At 37.1% G+C, this 25,847-nt stretch overlaps 1 protein-coding gene across 1 annotated transcript; it reads right to left on the reverse strand.

Moving 5' to 3' along the window:
- Nucleotides 1-5,850: 5,850 nt before the first annotated feature.
- LOC140820437 (uncharacterized) lies at nucleotides 5,851-9,528 on the reverse strand. Its single transcript, XM_073180725.1, has 2 exons — nucleotides 8,948-9,528; nucleotides 5,851-6,004 (listed from the first exon to the last, which is right to left on the reverse strand). Exon 1 carries the CDS (start codon nucleotides 9,440-9,442, stop codon nucleotides 8,978-8,980), a length of 465 nt encoding a protein of 154 aa, XP_073036826.1. The 5' UTR covers nucleotides 9,443-9,528; the 3' UTR covers nucleotides 5,851-6,004; nucleotides 8,948-8,977.
- Nucleotides 9,529-25,847: the final 16,319 nt, after the last annotated feature.

Genomic DNA, 25,847 nt, shown 5'->3' on the forward strand with positions numbered 1-25,847 from the left:
GCCTTTTTTCCTTGAAGTTCTGATGCAGTGTCAAGGCTCGGCTGAAATCTCGATCTGCCAGGTTGTAGGCTATCCTTGGATAGATTACCCCTACAATTTTTCTTGCACAGAGGTTTCCTGAGATTGTTCCCAGTACTGAATCTTGTAGATTCCCCATTCTTTTATCGCAAATAGCAATATCGATAGGTGAATCTATCCCTTCTTTGAAAGTAACCTTTATCATAATTTGGATTGCTCCGATATGAATCCAGGACATAGTCCTTGCTACTTCTATCTTGAGTTTTTGTAATTCCTCCTTAATTTCTTCGGAAGGAATTAACTGCATCTCCATTCTATTTCCTGTAAGTTCCATTGGGATTGCCATTTCCCTTCTAGAAACTTTATAGATTAGATGATGCTTTCTGTTTCTTAGGCCAAGACTTCCTAAGAACTTTTCTACCTGTCCTGCAGAGAAACCTTGGTATCTCTGTAAACTCGGATTTTCTCTCATGATTCTTTGAACCATGTTATGAGATATTGTTGTCTGGCTAAAAAACCCAGACAAATCTTCATGTGTTTCGTGTCGAAACACCTCGTCTTCAGTCAGATTCCGATTCTGTTCCATCAGATTCTTCCTGACTTAAGACTTCCTCTTCTTCATATATACTCCCATCTGAGGCAATGTCCTCAAATCGGTATACTTGAATGAGATCTTGGTAATAAACTGCATCTTCTATATCCGGAGTAGGATCGAAGCGTTTAATACCTCTTTTCTCATTTTCTGGACAGTTGGTTGAGATATGCCCTCTTGCTCCACATGTCCAGCAATTACAATCTTTGAAACTTTCATTGGCTCGCGTATGAGCTCTTCTGAAAGTTTTCTTTGTAGGTGTTCTTCCTGTGCTTCGAGATGAACTCGATGCCTGGGATGATATCCTACTTCTCGATGGTCCGCTTCTTTGTCCAGATTTATAAGATCTGGCTTTCTGTCTAGACCATATGGTTCTTGGTTTCCAAGAACTTCTTCCACTTCGTGCATAAGGATGAGTCCTAAAACTTTTCCTTTTATGCTTCTGTGGTTTACTTCCAATAATTGTTGGAAGATCATTTTCCTTACAACACAAAGGAGTTCTTTTGTTGATACCCCTTAGTCGTTTGTAATTCTTTTGTAATGCTGCCATGTGACACCATTCTGCCAATTTTCCTTTAAGGAAAGAGGGTCTTCTTGCCAATGTATCTGGATTACCAGGTACGTATTCCCTTATGAGCATTTCTCTCCAAGGACTTGGCATTTTTGCGAAGAAAAGCTGCATAGCTATATCTTCTTCGACTCCTGAATTCCATCTATATTTGGTGAATAACATAATGTATTCATCTACCAAACATATATCATGTAATTCAAGACTATACAGAGCTTGAGTATATTTTTTCTTCTTCTCTGTATCTTGACTATTGAAATAGTCTACCCCTATAAAGTGTGCTTTGAATAGGGTAGCCATCTTTCCAGCGATCTCACTAAGAGATTCCCCAACTAGGACTGACTCTTTCATGTCTGATGAAGTCATGTCCCAAGCAATTTTTACTGATCCCATAAGACTCATTTCCAAAAGTTTAATGAATCCTTCTTTGTTGAGATCGAGTGTCCCTGCTGCAATTCTCATAGCAGATGTCCAATCATCTATGAGCTCTTCTCTGTTTTTGAAGTCTAATACATCAAGGTTAAGCATAACCCCATAAGGATGTATAGGATCTAAAACAGTTTTCCCATAGGGTGTTTGGTGCAAAGGAATTTGAGTTTTCCTTGCCCTTGTTCCCGCTGGGTGTGATCCTCCACCAGTATGGAAATCAGTCTGAGATTCTCTCATATTTACATTATGAGATCCCATACTTTCTCTTGGTGGTTCCTGAGAAGATGACCAGGTTATTGCAGGTGGTGTTTCACCTACTGCTGTATTCATCTTTAGATCTACTACTTTGAGATTTGCGAAAGATTCCGCAAGCTCTTGTAGATCCTCCAAACCAATCCTTTCTAAAGTTGTCATCAGATTAATTTCTTTTCTGAGACAGACTTGATTAGATTGATCATCTTTTCTTCTTCAGTTAAAGGTTTTGACACCACTCTGGCCTTCCCTTGTTGATGTAACAAAGGTTCGGTACCAAAAGATGGTGGTAACCAACCTCCTGAAGTTCTTCTACTAGAACTTGGTTGTTGTTCTAGTTTCTGTATTCTTGTTTGAATATCCTTTAAGATCTCAAGAATTTCTTCTTGTTTCTCTAGGACCTTTTCAACCCTTTGAGGTACATAATATAGCACATTGCCATAATTTTGTACCGTTTTCTGTATTTCTCTAAGATCCAGAGAGAGCTTAGAGGAGTCTGGTACTATCTCCAGAAATTTATTATTCTGAATCATAAATTTTTACCTGAGGGTGTTGTTGCTTCCCTTCGTAGATCTTCTGTCTATACAGATCCATTGTTCTCTGAAGGATTTCTTCTGAGTAGATTTTGAAGTATGTTTTTACGGTTCTTTAAACCTTGTAAACGCATACCTTTCGTTCTGAGTTCAGTGAAGCATGTACTTCGCTGTAATTCTTGTTCTAATTGAATTATTTCCAGGGAAATAAGTTCAATTTCGAACTGGATGGTAGTCCCTGGCATATTTAACAGATCATTGAAGATCTGGTCTTTTCGGCCTGTAAGAGTCTACCTTTTGTGTATGCAAGGTTTTGCAAACACTGCTGTCTTTCATCAGGAGATAAATTTCCTGATTCAATGAGTTGTTTCAGATGCTTTATAGAACATCTGAATAGCTCTATTCGGAAACTAATGTTTCTGGAATAGAGATTGAAATGATTTCGGGGATTCCTAAATCCTTTCATTTCTTGATACATGACATATACCGTCATATGTCTGATGTTTCCATCAGATCTGTACCATAACTTGGTGGTCACCATTGGAACATATCTTTGTTCTCCTGTTTCTGATATCTAACAATAGTTAGATAAACTTGTGTATATTCCAAAATATTGGAATAGTTATTGTAAATTATTCTTCTCGAACTAAAGTTCGGATTCATAATTTTTTCGAAATTCTCCTTCTCATACATTTAGTTACTAGTAATAATAAAATTTTCGTGTTTGAAATAAATTAACCATGCTCTGATACCATTTTGGAGGCGCGGAGGATCAATTAAAATCAAAATAAGAATAAGGGGTATTTTCGTCTTTTTTAAACTTATAGGGAGTTTGAACAAAGTTTTTTAGGTTTAGGGAGTTGTAATAAAGTTTGGTTGGGTATTAGGGATTTATCTACAATTTACCCATAAATTAATTATGCATAATTTAAAGAAAAAAATAGTTTAAATTATTTGAATTTATAAAAGTAAAATCGTTCCATGACAGGTCTACTGTTTTCCATCCATATTAAAACAATTATGTCATGAAATTTTACTATTATATCATAATATTTTATATTGAATATATAATGAAAAAATTTTGATAAATAAAACTTTATAATGCATTTTTTATATTTTAAAAATTATTATACAAATTTTATTTTGCAAGTAACATTTCTTTGATAAATATTTCGACATGGAATCGTCAAAATTTTACAATGATACAATTATTTTTGAAAGAAAACAAAATTAAAATTCAAACAACTTTTAAAAGAGAACGTAAAATAATTTGATTAAACCATCTCTGTCAAGTAAAATAATTTCAATTTCAATATTTGAATACGAACATGTTCGTTTCGTTCGGGACAGAGTAGCTGTAATCTGTAAAAAAAAAATTAAAAATAAAAATTAAATTTTTTTTTAATGTGAAGGAAAATGTAATCCAACCATGTGCCCAAAATGATCAAGCGACCAAATGGACGAGTAAATTGGAAAGCTCGCTTGATTTAGCAAACGTAGAAATTGCCTCAGAACATTCGAACGCGCGGTTCTGGGACAGAGTGCGTTCGCCGGAAAACTGACAACAAAAAGATCGTAAAGAATGTTCCGGAAGAACAAGGGCCTGAATAATCAGTGCAATCAGATTCAGGCGAGTGATTCCGGAAACTTAGTATCGCAAGTTTGAAAATTATAATTGGCTGGATCGGTGCTTTTCGTGCAGATCCAGTCAAGAAGCTGACTTGCGTGTGTTAAGAGAAGAGCTGCTCACGATTTGGAAGAAGGCCGAAGATCGAGTAATTAGGTCTCCATGTATATATAGAAGAATTTGGGGTAGGGCACCGTAACATGATATTGGGCTATATTTTGGGCCATACAAACAGTATTATCCAGCCCACTTGGTAATTTGGACTACACGTTATTCATTTTAAAGCAATAATTTGGTACACTTCCACCATAAATTAATTCTAACGATTAGACATATCTACGATTTTATATAATTTGGACCCGGTGGTTCGGGTCTGGGCCTGAGTTGGCCCAATTTTTTAATACAAAAGTATTATTTGTTAATTAATAAATATTTTTAAAAAATATACAATTTTCGCTATTTTTTTTGGTAAAAACTTGTGTGAGACGGTCTCACGAGTCGTATTTGTGAGACGGATATTTATTTGGGTTATCCATGAAAAGTATTATTTTTTAAGCTAAAAGTACTACTTTTTATTGTGAATATGGGTAGGATTGACCCGTCTCACAGATTAAGATCCGTGAGACGGTCTCACATGAGACTCACTCTTTTTTTTTTTATAGTAAGTGGGTGTCCATGCCTTACTCTAGAACTTCTTCTGTTTAGTTTTTTTTCAAAGCTCAATCACTAATATTTTTAAAAATAATAATACCAACACGGAAAACCATAACTAATCCGCCTAAAGCCGGTTACAGTCATGATTCCGGATTAAACTCGTTGACCTGATTAACCGACCCGTTGACCAAAGGACAGGTCCGGTCCGGGTCCAACCTGAACCGTGGTCAAGTTTAGTTAAATATATATTTTTTTCAAAAAGATCATCTGATGTGTATTTGATAAACTTTAACAAGGTATTTTTTCTAAGAAAAAATGAAATTTTGTCAAGATTATTTCCTCAAATTTCTCAAATAAATCGAACGTTTAAGATGAGATTAGGAATAAAATTTGTTCTATATACATATTTCAGATCGATTAGCATCAAAAGTTCGATCATGGGGAAAGTTTTTTGATCGATTTAATTAGAGTTAGATGGTTATGAAAATTTTGGATCAGCTCAGTGACTCAAATATGACTGACTTCGGGTAATTGTCAACATATGTAAACCATGTACACGAGCATGTCTACTGCAAGGCTGCAAGTCGCTACCACCAATGCAACTCGGTCTAGAGTTTCTTACACGAAGGCATATCGCACATACCACGTAGAAGAGCATATACATACGGCTGCATCAACCTCTCCAACAGCTCATGTACTTGATTTACCCAACAATATCAATCTCAGATCATAGACTACAGGAGCACGTACTGTATTTCATATCATATGCACACCCTTGATCATCGACGATGTATGCTAGACACAACAATGTAAAATCACATTATCCAATCCTTTCGACGTGTACATGATTATCCAATCATTACAAGAGAGAGTGATATCAAAACTATCCTTCAAACCAAAGCTTCAGCTGCACTAAATCCGCACCACACTCACCATCTTAGCTAAATGAAGGTTCAGAAGAATCCTGTACTATAATAGTGTAACATCCAATTCCATAATGTTGAAACTATATGTAACTAGCTCACGTTTTTTAAGTTGGATAAAAGCTGGATTCTCCTCATCCCTTGTATGGTAACATGGATGGATCGGTAGAAATTTATGTGATTATGTCCATGATTCCACATTAACCTGAATTACAAGGTTCAAATATTAAAAATGCATTCCAATCCGACATAGAACACTGGCCCTAGCTACACGATGCTGATTCCTTTAACAAAAAAGAAATTCAAACAAATCGATTCATGCCAACATCTCATATCACTAGGTAAACAAACTCCGGTGGACAAGCTGCTTTCAACATAGCCGACGAGAGAAGTAGAGTGCTCCTTGGTCTGCCCAAGTCACTGGTGGGTTCAAAACAAGATCCATCACCAGTTTTGCTCCAAAAATTAACCAAAGATCTAATAATTTCATTTCCAATTGCCTCCACCAGAAGAAAGAAAAAAACAGAAAATACCTATGTAATTTATAGATCTTCAAGGACTCAACATCAAGAATAAGCTAAAAAGGTGGGTCAAATATAAGCGAGGAGTAATTTTCGAAGAAGTTTAGATTTGAAAATGGAAAACCCTAAAACGGTGGGAACATGTATGGTCTTCTGTCCAAACTGCCTGAAATTCTTAGTAACTCTTCACTGGCAATGAAGGAATGTCCAGATCAAGGGTATAATGACTTGGATTTTTTAATTTTTTTTAGCATCTTATTTTTATGTGGTAAAAAGCAGCAGTGTTCATAATTTTATTCAACATTGAATAACCAACACCAGAGTCCAGACATTGTCATATCATCTCACCTCACTTGTTATCTACTAAATCTCAACTATCTTGAATTAACATATCAATAAAACCATTACCCATCACCCCAGCAAAATGCAACCTAGTGTTGAACAAAACACCATTAGTTATTTGATCATTTTCAGACTTAATAGGAGGAACAAAACCATATCCATTTAAAATTTGGAAACCAAAGGTACTGCTGATGAAACAATATGGGAAGAAAATATTTATAATCATGGAATATAGTATCTTTCTGCCTAACAACCTGAGCCTAAAAGATTTATTGTTTCGAGTTCTTGTTAGTAGACGGAGATGGGCTGTCACACTTACGCTCCGCCTTGCCAAGTTGTTTGCAATCACGAAAAAACCCCTCTAGTTTTTTCCATTTCGTTTATCCTTTTCAGCATGTTTGTGAAAAGAGAAAAACATGTAGCTTCAAGTCTCAAACTTTTGTTACACAACATATGTCAAGATAAATAGCGACCGAAATGGAAACTGAAAACGAGGTATGGTAAACAAAGTAATTGCATAATTTGAATTTATAAATATACAGACAGAATGGTTGGAGAGCCCGGAAGGCCGGAACAGATGGATAGCACGGCCACGCAGATTGATATGAAGGAACAAATAATATGATGCAGAAACAAAACCAGTTACAAAAACCGAGGCCTTTAAAATGTTACATTTTCCTTAAAACGGATTCGTCCCCTCCGGTAAATGACTAAATGTCTTCGAGGATCACGATGGAAAACTTTTTCCCAAGATACAAAAGCTAAGCTTGTAGTAACTTAGCACAAAATTACTACACCGTCGAACTTAGGCGACACCTCAACTTTATCACGAAGGAGTTCGAAACTATTGCAGAACGAACGGAACAAGTAAGAAAAGGGAGCAAGAGCAAGGATGTGATGTTGCATAGGTTGTGGAGGTCGGCCGATTATTCATACGCGTATGGGCGTCCTTTTCCTCTTCCATGACCGATGGCACACGAGAAGACACCACTATTAACTCAGCCATGCCAAAGGACTCAAAGCCATGCAGAAAGTCTCAGCATACGAAGAGCCTCGGCCATGCAAAAGGGTACACAAGAAGAAGAGGAAATGATTTGATTTAGTTTATTTATTTCCATGAAATTTTTTTTTAGCAAAAGTTGGGTTAGCCTTGGAGACCAATTTTGGTCTCGACCAGTCAAACATTGGACCTGTGCAGGTACGCGTGCGTGAAAGCCTCTTAACAAACTAATATTTTATCTTTATAAAGTGTAATTCAATATAAACTCACTCATTTAACTCTATTTCTCAATGTGAGACAAAATCATCATGCTACATATACACCATCCACTTAACATATAAAATGGTCCATAAGCTCATATCATACATTATCCAATATTCCAATGTCCATTCACTTGAAATGGAAAAACCCAAAAAATACCAAAAATCCAACCACCTTTAAAATAAAAGGCACTAAGCTGACTAAAGAAACAAGAATTCATTGAACAAAGCTATGAATTTATCTGGCAATCAAGTTAGCAGTTGTTCCAATACCAAATCTTTTAGCCACTTGAAAAGTTAGATTAATATATAGATTATTCAATAACACAAATAACTGGAAATTTTATTGTTCGATATATGAACTAATCACTTTAATTTCATGGTCACTGATAAAAACTGACACTGCCAACATTATTTGCAGAGATAAACGCTTATAACCTTAGGGTTCCGGACCCCACCCCATACAACAATCATTCAGTAACTCAAAGCAATGTATAACAAAACATTATTCCCTGTATCGATAAGGAATACAGGGGTTTCAAGTTTTCCAGAAAATCTTTCATTTGCCTGCAATGTGAAACATACCTAGCCAACAACTAAATCCACTAACCATATCAGGGCATCATATTCGTAATCTACAAACATGATGCACCCTTTTCCTAGTTTTCCTAAACATAGAAACCCTATTAGGAGTCTGAAACACGCACGATGTACAAGTTTTCACTATTTCAGCCGAAAGTACACCAAGTGTAAGTAATAGGCTGTTCCTCAACTACACTTTCACGCGCAAACACTCGGTAAATCAACGTAATACAATATTATAACCCCAAACCTTTGAATAATCTACCAACATGCAGGCACAGAGTTCTAAATTAGAGAAAATAACAAAATTCCAATGAGCTTTCATTGTCACATTTTATCCTCTGGCACAGAACTTCACCAATATACTAAGAAAAATCAAATCAATAACAAAAACACGCAAAAGAGGTGAAAATTATTTCCATCCAAGTCAATCACAGAATCAGGGTAACTAGATAATTCGTTTGATAACAGTATAAGAGACATGGGATAGAATGAAGAAAAGATCCATTTCAACAAACTTCGTCGAAAAGCTCAAACCTTGAGAAATTACAATAAACCCGATCCCGGGTAATCATAATATCATCATGATCAATATCCGAATAAAACATCAGCATATTTGTTATTTTAAATTAAATGAAAAGCTTACAACTGACTTCACAGGCGTCAGGGTCAAAAATCACGGAATGTCCCACGGCTTGGGTTCAGGAACAGCAACAACCATCCCCTGCAGTTCCTGCGACAGAACCACCTGGCATCCGAGCCTCGAGTGATTGTTCAAAACTCGATTCCTAGAACTTCTCCTCAACACGTACTGCTCATCGTACGAGGGAGGTGGCAGTTTCTCAAGCCACTCCTGAGCGATGTGGACCTCGCACTCGGCGGAACAGGCGTCGATCTCCTCGAGGCGGTGGGAATCCGGGTCGATCAAACCTTGGTTGGCCAACGCCTTGAGCAGGGTTTGACCGGAAAGCCCCACGACTTCCCGCTTGTTGCCGTCGGGGTCGATAGCTGAGAGTTTAACGATTCGATCGGAAACTTTCGCGGAAGAGGAAAATCGAGTGATGGCGGAGCCCGAGGAAATGTAGAGAGAAGGTGCTTTGGTGATTCGGGACGCGAGTTTCTGGAGTGTGGAAATCGCCATTTTGAGGGTTGCAAACCAAAGAAAGGTAACGGAGAAAATGTGGTGTTATTCGCTTTGAGGACTTACAGGCCACACCAACTAGCAAATGGTGAATTCATTTGGACTAATCTGCCATTATTTTCTACAATTCTTTTTTTCACGATTGTAGAAGTCAACAGGCTAATTTTTTTCCTTGTTAAAATATGTATTGTTTTGGGCATTTAAAAAAAAAATAAATTGGTTTTAAATCTCCAAACTCAAATTCAACTTTATTCTAACTCTTTATACTTCAAAACTTTGTCCAAACTTCCTAATAAGTTTAAAATTAACAAAAATACTTTAAATATTATAATGATCGATTTTCTTGGAAGAAATGGTATCAGAGCCGAGGTAAAATTATTTCGAATATACAAATCTATTATTATGAAGTAATTAAATGTTTGAGGAGGAGAATTTTCTCAATTAACATGAATCCGTACCCAGGTTCGAGATTAAGTATTTACAGGAGTTATTCCAGAATTCTGGAATATTTAAAACAGGAAGATCTAACCAAGGTTAGATATCAAGAAGGAACTTATCAGAATCCTAAGGTAAACTTATGATTCAAAATAACATGTTCTTAGAAATAGTACCGGATTCCTCTAAACTCTCGGAAGATCTTAGACAAATTCAAAAGACAGTACAAAATTATGGAAATATGATGTATTATGTACCACAAAATGTGGAGAAAATCCTTGAAAACCAAGAAGAAATTCATGGAATATTAAAGAATATTCGAACAAAAATTCAAATCCTAGAACAACATCCAAGTTATAGTAAGAGAACTTCAGAAAGAAGATTACCACCATCTTTTGGAACTGAACCCTTGTTACATCAACAAGGGAAGGCCAAAGTAGTGTCAAAACCTTTGACTGAATAAGAAAAACTGATCAATCTAATTAAATCTGACTTAGAAAAAAATTAATCTGATGACAAATTTAGAAAGGATTGGTCTAGAGGATCTACAAGAGCTTGCAGAATCTTTTGTAAATCTCAAAGTTGTAGATCTAAAGATGAACACAATGGGAGGTGAACCACCTTCTATAAACTGGTCATCTTATCAGGAACCACCAAGGGAAAGTGTGGGATCTCATAATATAAATATGAGAGAATCTCAACCCGATTTCCATACTGCTAGATAATCACACCCAGCGGGAACAAGGACAAGGAGAAATCAAATTCCTTTGCACCAAACACGCTATGGGAAAACTGTTTTAGAACATATACATCCTTATGGGGTTATGCTTAACCTTGATGTATTATATTTCAAAAATAGAGAATAATTATAGATGACTAGACATCTGCTATGAGAATCACTGCAGGAACACCTGATCTCAACAGAGAAGGATTCATTAAACTTTTAGAAATGAGTATAATGAGATCAGTTAAAATTTCTTGGGACATGACTTCATTGGAAACCAAAGATTCAGTCTTAGCTGGAGAATCTCTTAGTGAGATAGCTGAAAAAAAGGCTACTCTATTTAAAGCACAATTTATAGAGGTAGACTATTTTAACAGTCAAGATATAGAGAAGATGAAGAAATATACTCAAGCTCTGTATAGCTTTGAATTACATGACATATGTTTAGTGGATGAATATATATGTTATTCACTAAATATAGATAGAATTCAGGGGTCGAAGAAAACATAGCGATGCAGCTTTTGTTCGTTAAAATGCCGAGTCCCTGGAGAGAAATGCTTATAAGGGAATATGTCCCTAGCAATCCAGATACGCTGGCACGAAGAGCCTCTTTTCTCCAAGGAAAATTGGCAGAATGATGTCATATGGCAGCTTTACAAAAGAATTACAAACGCTTAAGAGGTATCAACAGAAGAACTCCTTTGTGTTGTAAGGAAAATTATCTCCCAACAATTATTGAAAGTAAACCACAAAATCATAAGAGGAAAAGTTTTAGAACCCATCCATATGCTAAAAGTGGAAGAAGTTATTGAAACCAAGAACAATCTGGTCTAGACAGAAGGCCAGATCTTATAAATCTGGAAAAAGAAGTGGACCATCAAGAAGTAAGATATCATCCCAAGCATCGAGTACATCTCGAAGCACAGGAAGAACACCTACGAAGAAAACTTTCAGAAGAGCTCATACTCGAGCTAATGAAAGTTTCAAGGATTGTAATTGTTGGACATGCAGAGCAAGAGGTCGTATCTCAACCAACTGTCCAGAAAATGAGAAACGAGGTATTAAACGCTTCGATCCAACTCTGGATATTGAAGAAGCAGTTTATTACCAAGATCTTATTCAAGTATACCGATTTGAGGATATCGTCTTAGAGGAAAGTATATATGAGGAAGAAGAAGTCTTGAGTCAGGAAGAATCTGATAGAACTGAATCGGAATCTGACTAAACAAAACAATTTTAAAGCGATAGATAATCAATTAAATACACAAGATATGTTTATGGATATTCGGAGACTTCAACTGCTCCTACGTCACCCCTTCTATCTCCACGGATAGGATGCACTATAAGACTTTGATTTATACAACTACGTGTACAAACCCACTCAGCTAGGACTTATCTACTGCCTAAAATGAACTTCTAGCTACGACTGAAAACAGCAACTTCCAGTCAACACTTGTTTTACGTCTATGTGATTTTACCGCATACTGAAAATATTGATTCAAAACATTTGAACATTGAATGACTAGGAAATCTCTTGTAATTACTGCTAATACCGGATAAATTGCGAATTTACTTTTCAACAATCTAGAACATCAAAATTTTCTAGAGTCTCAAAATACTAGCTTGAATTCCTTGGTAAAAAAGTACTAGCTCCAATAGAAATGGATCTCATTGTAATTTTTGTTGTAACATATATTCCTTTGAATTTTTGTCGTTTCAAAATTTTAAAAAAGTTGATTGCTCACATTTTTCCTCTTTCTATCGGCCTTTCCTCTGACTGCTTACTCGATCCATAATTTTTGTTAGTGTACAAATCAAACAATTCTTGGAGAGAATGTGTGATTGACTTCTTTTGATCTCGTCAACATTCTTCTCAAGAAATTTAGAATAAGATTCAAAAAATATTTTTAATTTACATTGACTTTGATTAGGATGAAGTAAGGTTGCTAATCCGTGCACAATTGAGATATTCTTACAATATTTTTAAAACAATTCATCCATACTTAAAACAAATTCACGCATGACAACATCGTTACGATATTCAATAAATTTTAAAAAACATATTGAAAAATCATAGGTAGTAACATGGTTACATGGGTGTCGTATTGTAGTTAATACCGAAGATATTTGATTGCCTCTTTCAAATTTCCAACAAAGTGATATGCTCATATTAGTTTATATTTTTGTTATCATATTCTCATTGTTCTCTCCTTTTATTATGCTTACTTTATGATATTTTTTTCATTTTGTTGTAGGGGCAAGTTTTATGGTCTTGGAGAAAAGGTGCTTTTTAATCATATTTGGAAAACACAAGATGAACCTTGATGTGAGAAGAATTTGGCTTAAAGTGTGGGCAAGCCTAATGGGAGTAAATGAAGCATAAACCAGAACAATATTTCTGCTGAGACGTGGCCTCGCCTTGCGACAGCTGAGACCAGCGAGATTTGCAACTATTGGAGTTCAAATTTTACATGGATCATGTTATATTTTAGGTGTCCTAATTATGGTATTAGATTTGTGAAATACTCTTCGGGAGAGAATATTTTCATTGGAAGAAATAAATATTTAAAAGAGTTTTCTTTCCTTATTGATAAATATTTATATTTTTTGGATAGTATGAAACGTCTTACTTTTAACTTTAAAATTCTACAATTTTTTTTTATATAAATAATGAAATTCGAAACTCTCCTTGAAAATAATGACATAGAGTTCTAGTACCATAAGGACTAGAATCCTTGTGGAAAATGAACTGTTGATAAGATCAGGAGTCGTACTTTATAAATATACCATAAGGGATCATAATTACAAAAAAGAAATTTTTGCACACAACACAAGCATAAAACTCCTCTCCCTCTCCTTGAATCTCTCGGCCACTTTACAAGTTTTGAAGAAAAAATTCGGCTATGTTGAATCGAAGAAAAGAATGCAAATCAATTCATCTAAGATATTTTGGATCAATGATTTAATTATGCTTCAATTAATCATTGATTAAGAATCAATTAACTTCCACCAAGAAAATTCACTGTCAATTGAAGGAATTTTTATCTAAAATTCGGCCATCACTTTTCTTATGTCAACGTCGCTACACCGTCTTTAGATTTCGGAAATTCAGAGGCTACAGTCTCAACACACAAATCGCTTGCGATTTCTAGTGCAATTCAAGCTAGAAAAATAGTTTCCGATCATGGACCCAATTAGACGATCAAATACGAGTTCCGTTAGTAGAGATTTACAAGAAGGACTATATTCGCTTAAAAAACCGTAATTGTTTGAAGTTCAGCGTTTTATATGCGAACGTATAATTCCAAACGTCCTATGAATGATTTAAATACACGACGCCCAAGCACCATATATGTGGGGACCCGGACGCTAATCATGTTCTTAATTATTATTGGGACAATTTAATCAATTATAATAAACATGGTCTAATTTTTTTAAAAAATACAATATTAAATGCGGAACGTAATCGAATTCAATCTAATATACATATCAGTATAATAGTACAAGTCTTGTACAATAAACATCAACTCAAACTAAGGTTCAACAACTAACTGTCAAGTGCTAAATCCTATCTACAGCAACGTCAACGTCCGTATTCTCCACTCTAATCACGATCTCTCATCTCCTCGACCCTGAACCTGTCCCACCTGTGGCCCTGCACACATACAAACACGACAACAACCGGATAACTCCGGGAAGAAATATATCCCAGTATAAATCAACGAAACATGCAATCATATAACAATGTAAAAGCATGTTAGAAATATCAGTAACATGTATCAAAATTGGAAACATAATCAATATAAAATCATTAATCAGACTCGTGACTCCACGTCTCAAACTAGACTCGATCCTAATCTAGGGATCCCGGTTTCCAGACGTTGGTATTCCATATCGAACATCAGTAATAGAAGAAACTCAAATTCTATCCACTTCGATATAACCAAACATCCGGTGTCTTGATATATCCGTCACAGACTTTGGTACTATCGCCAAATCACTATCTTGTGACAATGTGCAATGTGCCAATGACGATTCCATCACTATCGGTACTTATGTCACAAGATCACTTGTCTAACACTCATCTAATACATGCTTCTATAAATCAATAGAACTAGCATATTAATTCAAATCAATGTAAATAATAACAATAAGTATGTGATTTAGGGAACTCAAGTATATCCTACTCGAGTCGTTCTCCCAGTACCACATTGACTTATACCTTTCTTTTATTGCAGTTCTGACGACGTTCCTGTTTGGACTTCAAAGTCTCTCAACACTCAATGTCCAGTTGAAGCCTACGTCGATAGGAACACAGTACTGAAGTCGGATTCAAAATCGGACGGGCAGATTTCTCACAAATCCAAATCTAGAATCAATAATTTGAAGTTAGCCTCGTTTCTCATTTTCTTTTTGTTGGTAATGAAGGGAGATGCTTTTAACTTATATATATATATATATATATATATATATATATATATATATATATATATATATATATATATATATATATATATCCTGCATGTATTAGGTAGGTCGCTCTTTCTTTGGTCAGCACGTCTCGCGCATATGCGCGACCCTTCTCGGCGCATATGCGCAAGACAATATGTCTCGGCGCGTTCCTAGCACGGGAGCTCGTGCATATGCGCGCCCATATTTCGCGCATATGCACGAGGTCCACTGGAATTCAGTTTAACTTCTCGCATGACTCGCACATATGCGCGCACCACTTCCATGCATATGCGCGAGGTTCTCTGGACATGGACTTGGCTCCTCACACATTTCTCGCATATGTGCGCCCTCACTCCGCGCAGATGCGTGAGGTCTTCTGCCCGCCTCACATATATGCGCGCATCACGTCGCACATGTGCGCGAGAGATACTGTCCTCGCACATTCGATAACACATGCAATCACATTTCAAGCCTCGAAACGATCCTTCATAATTATATCAACTCAAAATCAATAATCGCAGATTAGCATGATATAAATTCTCGGGCATTACATTTCTCCCCACTTAAGACATAATTTTGTCCCCGAAATCTCAGGCAATCATAAGCAATAAACAAATGCAACAAACGGAACAATAGCAACTGAAATAGTGAAGCTGAAATAAAAGACTCACATCATCGAAATAAATCTGGGAATTCCTGTCTCATGTCTGATTCAGTCTCCCAGTTGGCTTCCTCAATGCCATGATGAGTCCATTGAACTTTCACAAGAGGAATAATCTTCGTTCTGAGTTGCTTTTCCTTACGATCGATAATCTGGATCGGTTTCTCAACATAACTTAGACTTTCATCAAGTTCTGCCTCGTCTGGATGAATAACATGAGAATCATCAGGGAGATACTTCCGCAGCATAGATACATGAAAGACATCATGTATCCCCGATAATGAAGGCGGTAGGGCAAGTCGATAGGCACGATCTCATATCTTCTCTAGAATCTCGTACGGCCCAATATAACGTGGAGACATTTTCCCCTTCTTGCCAAATCTGACAACACCCCTGAAAGGAGAAATCTTCAGGAATACTCGATCTTCTGCCTCAAATACCAATGGTCGTCGTCTGATGTTGGCATATTTGGTCTGTCTATCTTGAGCTGCTTTCATTCTTTTTTGTATCAGCTTCACTTTTTCAGTCATATCTCTGATCATATCAGGTCCAATCTCAGGAACCTCAGAGATATCATCCCAATACAAAGGGGATCTGCATTTCTTTCCGTACAACACTTCGAATGGAGCCATTTCAATACTCGTCTGATAGCTATTGTTGTACGAGAACTCACAAAGTGGCAATGCATCCTTCCAACTAGCGCTAAAATTGTGGGGACCCGGACGCTAATCATGATCATAATCGTCATTGGGACAAATTACTCAATTATAAAACAGGGTCTAAAAATTTTTCTTTTTAAAATGCGGAACGTAGTGAAATCAAACCATATATACATATCAGTATATAAAATACAAGTCCTGTATTACAAACATTTATTCAAACTAGGGTTTGACAACTACTATCAAGTGTTCAACCCTATCTCTAGTGCAAGTCCGGTGCCACCACTCTAATCGTGATCTCTCTCTTCATCTCCTGGACCCTGATCCTGTCCCACCTGTTGTCAAGTACACATACAGACAAGACAACAGCCGGATAAACCGGTGAGAATATACTCCCAGTATAAATCAACGAAACATGCAATCATATAAACAATATAAAGCATGTAATCAGGTAACAGATATATGTAACAAAGTCTGAGACATAATCAATATCAAACTGTCGACAATACTCGTAGCTACATCATTCAGACTAGACTCAGTCCTAGTCTAGGGATCCCGATTCCAGAAGTTGGCATGCGTATATCGACTAGCAGTAATAGAAAAGACTCCAGTTCTATCCACGCCGATATGGTATCGATCAACAGTAATAGAAAAGACTCCAGTTCTATTCACATCGATACGGTATCGATTATCAGTAATAGAGGAAGCTATAATTCTATCCACATCAATATAGTACCGATTAACAGTAATAGAAGCAACTCTAATTCTATCCACATCGATATGACATCGATTATCAGTAATAGAAGAGCTACTAATCTATCCACATCGATACAATACTGACTAACAGTAATAGAATAAGCCACCATCCTATCCACATCGATAGCCAAACATCCAGTGACAGTCTTTGGCACATCCGCCAATACACAATCTTATGACATCGTGCAATGTGCCCGTGGTGATCCCACCACTAACGGCACTTCTGGCATAAGACTACTCGTCTAATACCTGCTGTCTAAAATCAAGAGAACAAGTATATCAATCAAATCAATGCAAATATCAATGCAATAAAGTAAAGTATGTGATTTAGGGAAACCCAAGTCTAAACCGACTCAAGTCCATCTCCCAATACCACATTGACTTATACCTTTCTTTCGTCAGTTCTTGGCTCAGTCGAAGTCCTGAACTCACAGCCTGTCTGGCAATGACAATACCAATAATCTCATATCAGTATACCTTTCAAATCTATACCAATTTGATCAATCTTGATTTAATTCAAAATCAACGGCATAACGGTACAATTTTAATCTCCCCGTCAATACCAATTCACCAGATCACAGTTACAATCTATAACTCATATCCCATACAATTCATAATCCCGCCACAATTCAAATCTGTCCGATATCAATTGATTATAATCAGAAATTCATAACAATTCCATAATCAGTCTATTTCTTAATCTGACTTCGATTCTACGATGTCTAACATGTCAGGAACATCATATATGAATCCTATTCAATTCTGACAATAGCATAATTTCAACGCATGTCAAAACGTAGCAAAACTTACGTCAAAGTGTAGCCTACGTCGATAGGATTGCAGTACTGAAGTCAGATTTCAATTCAGACGGACGGATTTTTCAGAAAAGGCGTAAGGATTTTCAACACATATACAAGAACCTTTCTTCGATTTCCTTTCTTTCCTTTTAATGAATTCTGAAGGATTAACGCTTATATATATCAAAGGGTTCGGTTAAAGAAACGTGTCATTATTTCCCACATTTCGGTCGGCGCTCGGGCGGTCGGGAATTACCGCTCGGGCGCTGGCTCGGCGCTCGGGCGGTTAAAACCTACCGCCCGGGCGCGGGAGGTTCTGTCCTCGCCCTTCCTTCCTTGGCGCTCGGGCGGTCAAAAACTACCGCCCGGGCGCCATCACTTCTGCCCGAGACATGTATCTAATGAACTTTGGCGCTCGGGCGCCAACAATTCTGCCCGAAACTTACACAAGTTATATAAACTCTTATTTCGTGTCCCGATTAATCCTTTCATAATCATATCAATTATATATCAATAATTACCGATTACTGGGATTAAATTTCCGGGCATTACAAAAATCAAGCACTACAGCTGTCAACATATCTTCCAATGTCTGGATCGTCCGCTCCGACTGTCCGTCAGTCTGGGGATGATATGCGGTACTCAGATGTAACTTCGTACCTAGAGCCTGCTGCAAACTCTGCCAGAAGTGTGAAGTAAACCGAGGATCACGGTCTGAAACAATCGACTTCGGCACTCCGTGCAACCTGACCACTTCTCTGACATAAATATCGGCCATCTGGTCATGTCGGTATGTCATCTTGTATGGAATAAAGCACGCAGATTTGGTCAATCGATCAATCACGACCCAAATCGCATCACAACCTCTGGAGGATCTCGGTAAATGCGTTACAAAATCCATGAAAATGTGATCCCATTTTCATTCAGGAATGGACAAACTCTGTAACAATCCTCCTGGTTTCTTTCTTTCTGCTTTCACCTGTTGGCAATTCAGACACTTGGATACAAATTCAGTAACATCAGATTTCTGTTTCCACCAATACTGTGTCTTCAAATCATTATACATTTTTCTGCCACCAGGATGAAGGCTAAAACGACTGTTGTGCGCTTCTGCTAGTATCCGCTATCTCAAATCTGAAACATTCGGCACAACAATACGATTATTCACATACAAAACACCTTCACGAACCTGATACTCCTATTGATGTGCAGTTCTGACCATTGCAATCGAATTCTGCACATTTTGATCAACTTTCTGTGCTTCTTTAATTCTCAATATCAGTTCTGGTTCAGCTCGAATAGCACATAATTGCAGAGGCTGACAATCTGTTTCAAAGGCTAATCCAAACAAACAGCAATCTTCTATCAAATTTGAAACACCAATCGTCGATAAGGATAAGGAACATACCTTTCGACTCAGTGCATCAGCTGCTGCATTTGATTTCCCTGGATAATACTTGATTTCACAATCGAAATCCTGTAGTAAATCAAGCCATCTTCGCTGCCTCATATTTAGCTCGGACTGTGAAAACAAATACTTCAGGCTCTTATGATCCGAATAGATCTCAAACTTTTCACCATAAAGGTAATGTCGCCATATCTTCAATGCAAAGACGATGGCTGTCAATTCAAGATCATGAATTGGATAACGAGATTCATGGGGCTTCAGTTGTCTTAAGGCATAAGCGATAACATGCCCTCGCTACATCAAAACACAACCCAATCCTCGGTGAGAAGCATCACAATAAACTACAAAATCACCAGTACCTGATGGAATAGTCAACACCAGAGCACTGGTCAATCTCTTCTTTAATTCCAGAAAACTGGACTCACAGTCTTCTGACCAAATAAACGGAGCATTCTTCTGAGTCAACTGAGAATAGGCTTGGCAATACTCGAGAAATCTTTAATAAATCGACAATAATATCCTGCCAGACCCATAAAACTGCGAATCTCGGGTACTGATGTTGGTCTCGGCCAAGAAATCACTGCCTCAACCTTACTGGGATCCACTGATATACCGTCTCCAGATATAATATGCCCCAGAAACACAACCTGTCTCAACCAGAACTCACATTTCGACAGTTTAGCATACAATTTCTCAGCCCTCAAAATTTTCAACACAGTTCTCAGATGCTCATCATGCTCAATCATATTCTTCGAATAAATCAAAATATCATCAATGAATATGATAACGAAATCATCAAGATATCTCTGAAAGACAAGGTTCATCAATCACATAAATACAGCTGGTGCATTCGTCAACCCAAAAGGCATGACAATAAATTCATAGTGTCCATACCTGGTTCTAAATGCTGTCTTTGAGATATCAGAATCCCTGACTCTCAGTTGATGATATCCAGATCTCAGGTCGATCTTGGAATATACATATGAACCCTGCAACTGATCAAACAAATCATCAATACAGGGTAAAGGTTATTTATTCTTTACCGTTGCCTTGTTCAGTTGCCGGTAGTCGATACAGAGTCTCATCGACCCATCTTTCTTTCTCACAAACAGTACTGGAGCACCCCAATGAGACACACTCGGTCTAATGTAACCCTTGGCCAGTAAATCTTCTAACTGATCTTTCAACTCTTTCAACTTAATCAGTGCCATTCTGTACGGAGCCCTCGAAATCGGAACTGTACCGGGCATCAACTCAATGCTGAAGTCTATCTCTCGAATCGGAGGCAATCCAGGAATTTCATCTAGGAAGACATCAGCAAACTCACACACCACTGACAAATCCGCCAATGATGGACTCGATTTCAGTAAATCAACTGAATAAAAAAGGAATCCATCCGCTCCTTTCTATAATAATCGAGTCATATTCATAGCAGATATCAAAGGAATTCTGGCTCGAGAACCCTTATCATAAAATTTCCACTCATCAGCCATCTCAGGTCTGAATCTCACAATCTTGTGGAAATAATCAACAATAGCTATGTACTTGGTCAACATATCGATATCGATAATACAATCAAATCAGATAACCCAAGTACAATACAGTCTAACTCAATTTCATGTCCATCATACTGCAGTATACAAGATCTAACAGACTTCATTGATATCAAGCATGTCCTTAACAGAGAAGAGACAGACACTACCGCAGACAATGACTCAACAGGCAAAGCATGACTCAATGCAAATCGTTCAGAAATAAAAGTATGTGAAGCACCGGTATCAATCAATACAAACGCAGGGTAACCACATAAAGAACAGTTACCTGCAACAACGTCATCTGGTGCTTCCTGAGCCTGCTCCTCTGTCAAAGCATATACTCTGGCCTGCTGTCTAGGAGGCTGGATGACTGTCTGGCTTCCTCCTGGCCTCTTCTAATCTGGGTGAAATGAATGAACTGCAGCTGGTGGTCGTCTACCAGTCTGAGCTACTGATCCAGATGATTCAGCACCCTGTGATCTCTGAGTATCTCTCTGGGGACAAACTCTAGCAAAATGTCCCTGCTGTCTACAAATGTGACAATTGCCAAACACTCATCGGCACTGCTATGTGGAATGCTTCCCTCCACAAGTGTTGCAATAAGGTCCTGTATAAATCTGGCCCTAACCGGTCTGTATCGAGCCACTAAAACTGGATGAACTGCTTCCAGATATTTTGAATTACTTTCCTCTGGCTTTCAAGAAATCTTTATTTCCGCCACTACTGCTACCACCCTCAAATCTGGAAGGAGGTGGTTGATGTGGTCTCGGTGCTGGAGGCACGAACGAAGCTCCTCTTTGTCTCATCAGACCGGCTTCGGCTCCCTTAGCTCTGTTCAAAGCATCCGTAAAATTATTCAGTCTCCAGGTATTCACCAAGGTAAAGATTTCCGGATTCAGGCCATTAATGAACTGATCAGCAACGGCTTCGTCATTTTCAGCCACATGTGGAGCAAATCGTAGCAGTGTAGAGAACTTGGCCCCATATTTTTCGATGTTCAGATGACCCTGTCTCAAGTTTGCAAACTCAGCTCCCTTATCCTTCCTGTACGACACTGGAAAGAACCTCTGATAAAACTCAGTTCTAAACACATTCCAGGTAATAACTGTACCTTAATGCTCCAATGCCCGCTTGGTTGTAATCCACCAGTTCTTTGCAACATCATGGAACTGGTGCCCTATCAGTTTCACTCTCCGCTCATCAGTGTAATCCAAGGACTCAAACAACATCTCAATATCGTCCAGCCAACTCTCACAATCCACTGCTATCTCAATACCGTCAATGTAGGTGGATGAAACGACTGAAATCTCTTTAACAATGTTTCCATTGGAGTTACTGTCACATCCATTGGAGGATTTGAAGTGCTACCCTGTTCCGGTACTCTTCGGGGAGGCATATCTGATTATTAAAAGGGTAAGCAACAAAATACAACAAATCTATTTCAGTCCTCCTCCGATCATCTTACTGCTGATCAAGAATCGGTTTTGATTCATTTTCAATAACACATGTTTTCAAATCAATTCAGATAAACAGATAAATATGCATTATAAAGCAGTAGAACATGCTAGCAATCAAAAGCAAGGAAAGAAAACTCATTCTACCTCGCTCACTAGCTCCTATCTCAGTCTAAAGGATCTATCGCTCTGATACCACCTGTTGTGGGGACCCGGACGCTAATCATGTTATTAATCATTATTGGGACAATTTAATCAATTATAATAAACAGAGTCTAATTTTTTTAAAAAAAATACAATATTAATTTCGGAACGTAATGGATTTCAATCTAATATACATATCAGTATAACAATACAAGTCTTGTAGAATAAACATCAACTCAAACTAAGGTTCAACAACTAACTGTCAAGTGCTAAATCCTATCTACAACAACGTCAACGTCTGTAGTCTCCACTCTAATCACGATCTCTCATCTCCTCGACCCTGAACCTGTCCCACCTGTTGCCATGCACACATACAAACACGACAAAAGCCGGATAACTCCGGGAAGAAATATATCCTAGTATAAATCAAGGAAATATGCAATCATATAACAATGTAAAAGCATGTTAGAAATATCAGTAACATGTATCAAAATCGGTAACATAATCAATATAAAATCATTAATTAGACTCATGAATCCACGTCTCAGACTAGACTCGATCCTAATCTAGGGATCCCGGTTTCCAGACGTTGGTATTCCGTATCGAACATCAGTAATAGAAGAAACTCCAATTCTATCCACTTCGATATAACCAAAAATCTGGTGTCTTGACCTATCCGACACAGACTTTGGTACTATCGCCAAATCACTATTTTGTGACAATGTGCAATGTGCCAGTGACGATTCCATCACTATCGGTACTTATGTCACAAGATCACTCGTCTAACACTCATCTAATACATGCTTCTATAAATCAATAGAACTAGCATATTAATTCAAATCAATGTAAATAATAACAATAAGTATGTGATTTAGGGAACTCAAGTATATCCTACTCGAGTCGTTCTACCAGTACCACATTGACTTATACCTTTCTTTTATTGCAGTTCTGACGACGTTCCTGTTTGGAATTCAAAGTCTCTCAACACTCAATGTCCAGTTGAAGCCTACGTCGATAGGAACACAGTACTGAAGTCGGATTCAAAATCGGACGGGCGGATTTCTCACAAATCCAAATCTAGAATCAAGAATTTGAAGTTAGCCTCGTTTCTCCTTTTTCTTTTTGTTGGTAATGAAGGGAGAAGCTTCTAACTTATATATATATATATATATCCTGCATGTATTAGCTAGGTGGCTCTTTCTTTGGTCAGCACGTCTCGCACATATGCGCGACCATTCTCGGCGCATATGCGCCAGACAATATGTCTCGGCGCGTTCCTAGCACGGCAGCTCGCGCATATGCGCACCCATCTTTCGCGCATATGCGCGAGGTCCACTGGAATTCAGTTTAACTTCTCGCATGACTCGCGCATATGCGCGCACCACTTCCGTGCATATGCGCGAGGTTCTCTGGACATGGACTTGGCTCCTCACACATCTCGCGCATATGCACGCCCTCACTCTGCGCAGATGCGCGAGGTCTTCTGCCTACCTCGCGCATGTGCGCGCATCACGTCGTGCATGTGCGCGAGAGATACTGTCCTCGCACATTCGATAGCACATGCAATCACATTTCAAGCCTCGAAACGATCCATCATAATTATATCAACTCAAAATCAATAATCGTAGATTAGCATGATATAAATTCTCGGGCATTACAATTTCTATTGTCGAGACATAAAAATTTCCGTTGCGGCTTGAGTGCGAGAATTCAATGTTTCAACAATAAGTGCAACCAAACATCTTATTAGGAGAGAGTAAGCATCAATCTCATGTTTATTCTATGTATCGATTCGAACTATCCAATTACCGGAACTACTCGACCCGTAACCACCTTTATTATCGAACTCGGATAACAATATAACCTCCTTTCGATTGTAAGGATTGAGACCCTCTCCAACCCACTGCACTACATTCTGCACTATATTCTGCACTACAATAGTGTAACACTAAATTCATCTCCAACCTATCTACACTACATTCTACACTAAAAAAGAATATTCTCAGAATATTCTTATAATATTAATTTTAATTCAATAATAACTATTTATAATTTCATTACACAATTATACATAATAAATTAATAAATGTAATTATATTATTTCATTATTTATTAGAAAATCGATTAAAAAAATAGAATTATACAATCTATTTAATTTTTAAAAAAAATTTAAAAAAATTTAAATTATTATTTATGTTTCAAGAATAAATTATTTTAAAAATTTAAAAATAAAAATATTAATTATATAATTAATATATAATAGAATATTAAATATTTATAATTATTAAAAAACAAAAAAAAAATAAAATAGATGTGGCGCAGCACAAAGTAGAGTTGCTTTTAGAGCAACTCTAGTCCAGCATCATTTTTGGTGCTGGATTGGAGTGAAAATCCTTGCTCCACAATGGAGCAACTCCATTGTGGAGCAAGGATTGGAGTTGCTCTTATTAACCTTGAAATTTGATCGAATGACATGAAAATTTAATAAATTTTTATATAGAAGTATTTTATATCAACTGAAATATAAATAAAATGTTATCAAGCATTTAAAACAAGTATATTTTTCCTTCGAAAATTTAAGGCGAGTATTCACATTCATAATTAAAGGTCTCGAAGTAAAAATGGTGGGAAATATTTATATTTTATCAGTATTTGTCACAAGCAGGATAATCATTGATCGAAAATAAAATTACATATATAGATATTTAGCTTTTAAACTTTGGTAACTATATTTTTTTTATCTATTTATATACATATTTTAGGTTTTAAAACTTAGAATATATCATTCATTATATTATATTAATATTTATATAATATAAGAGTATTTCGGTCCTATCATTAAGTGAAAACGATCCATGTTTGAAGGTAGACCGATCCGATTATGAAAATATTACTAATAAACCGCCCAAGGAACAAAGTAAAAAGAACCGAAAAATTCTTACCTTCGAATAAAAGGTTTACATGGACAAATCCTTAATTACCCGTAAAAAATAGCCATTGAACCATAAATTTACATGCTTGCTACTTAGCCATATGTTTAACATAGAAAAATGAATCGTCAATCGTCATTGCCATGTTCATTTACAGTGCTTTTGAACAATTCTTGGGCAACAATTTGGGTACAAATATTTGCCTATTTTTGCATCCTATCACCATAATTCTGTTTTACATGACTGTTAAAGCAATGATAGGAGTAGAGAGAGAGACAGAGAAGACACGATATCAGATTCTTCTGACAAATTTTATACAGAAGGGATAGGACACTTTATTCCGTGAAGGTAGTTAGCTTGTCGTCAAAGACATGGCCCTACAGTATAACACTAACAATATAATGTATTTTGATTTACAAAACCAATAGTTGAAACATTTGCCAAATTTTT

The sequence above is a fragment of the Primulina eburnea genome, unplaced genomic scaffold (assembly GCF_022965805.1).
Source record: "Primulina eburnea isolate SZY01 unplaced genomic scaffold, ASM2296580v1 ctg1038_ERROPOS4800000, whole genome shotgun sequence".
Classification (NCBI taxonomy): Eukaryota; Viridiplantae; Streptophyta; class Magnoliopsida; order Lamiales; family Gesneriaceae; genus Primulina; species Primulina eburnea.

Excerpts from the sequence above, each read along its gene's own strand:
- LOC140820437 (XM_073180725.1), bottom strand. The coding sequence starts at position 9,442 with ATGGCGATTTCCACACTCCAGAAACTCGCGTCCCGAATCACCAAAGCA.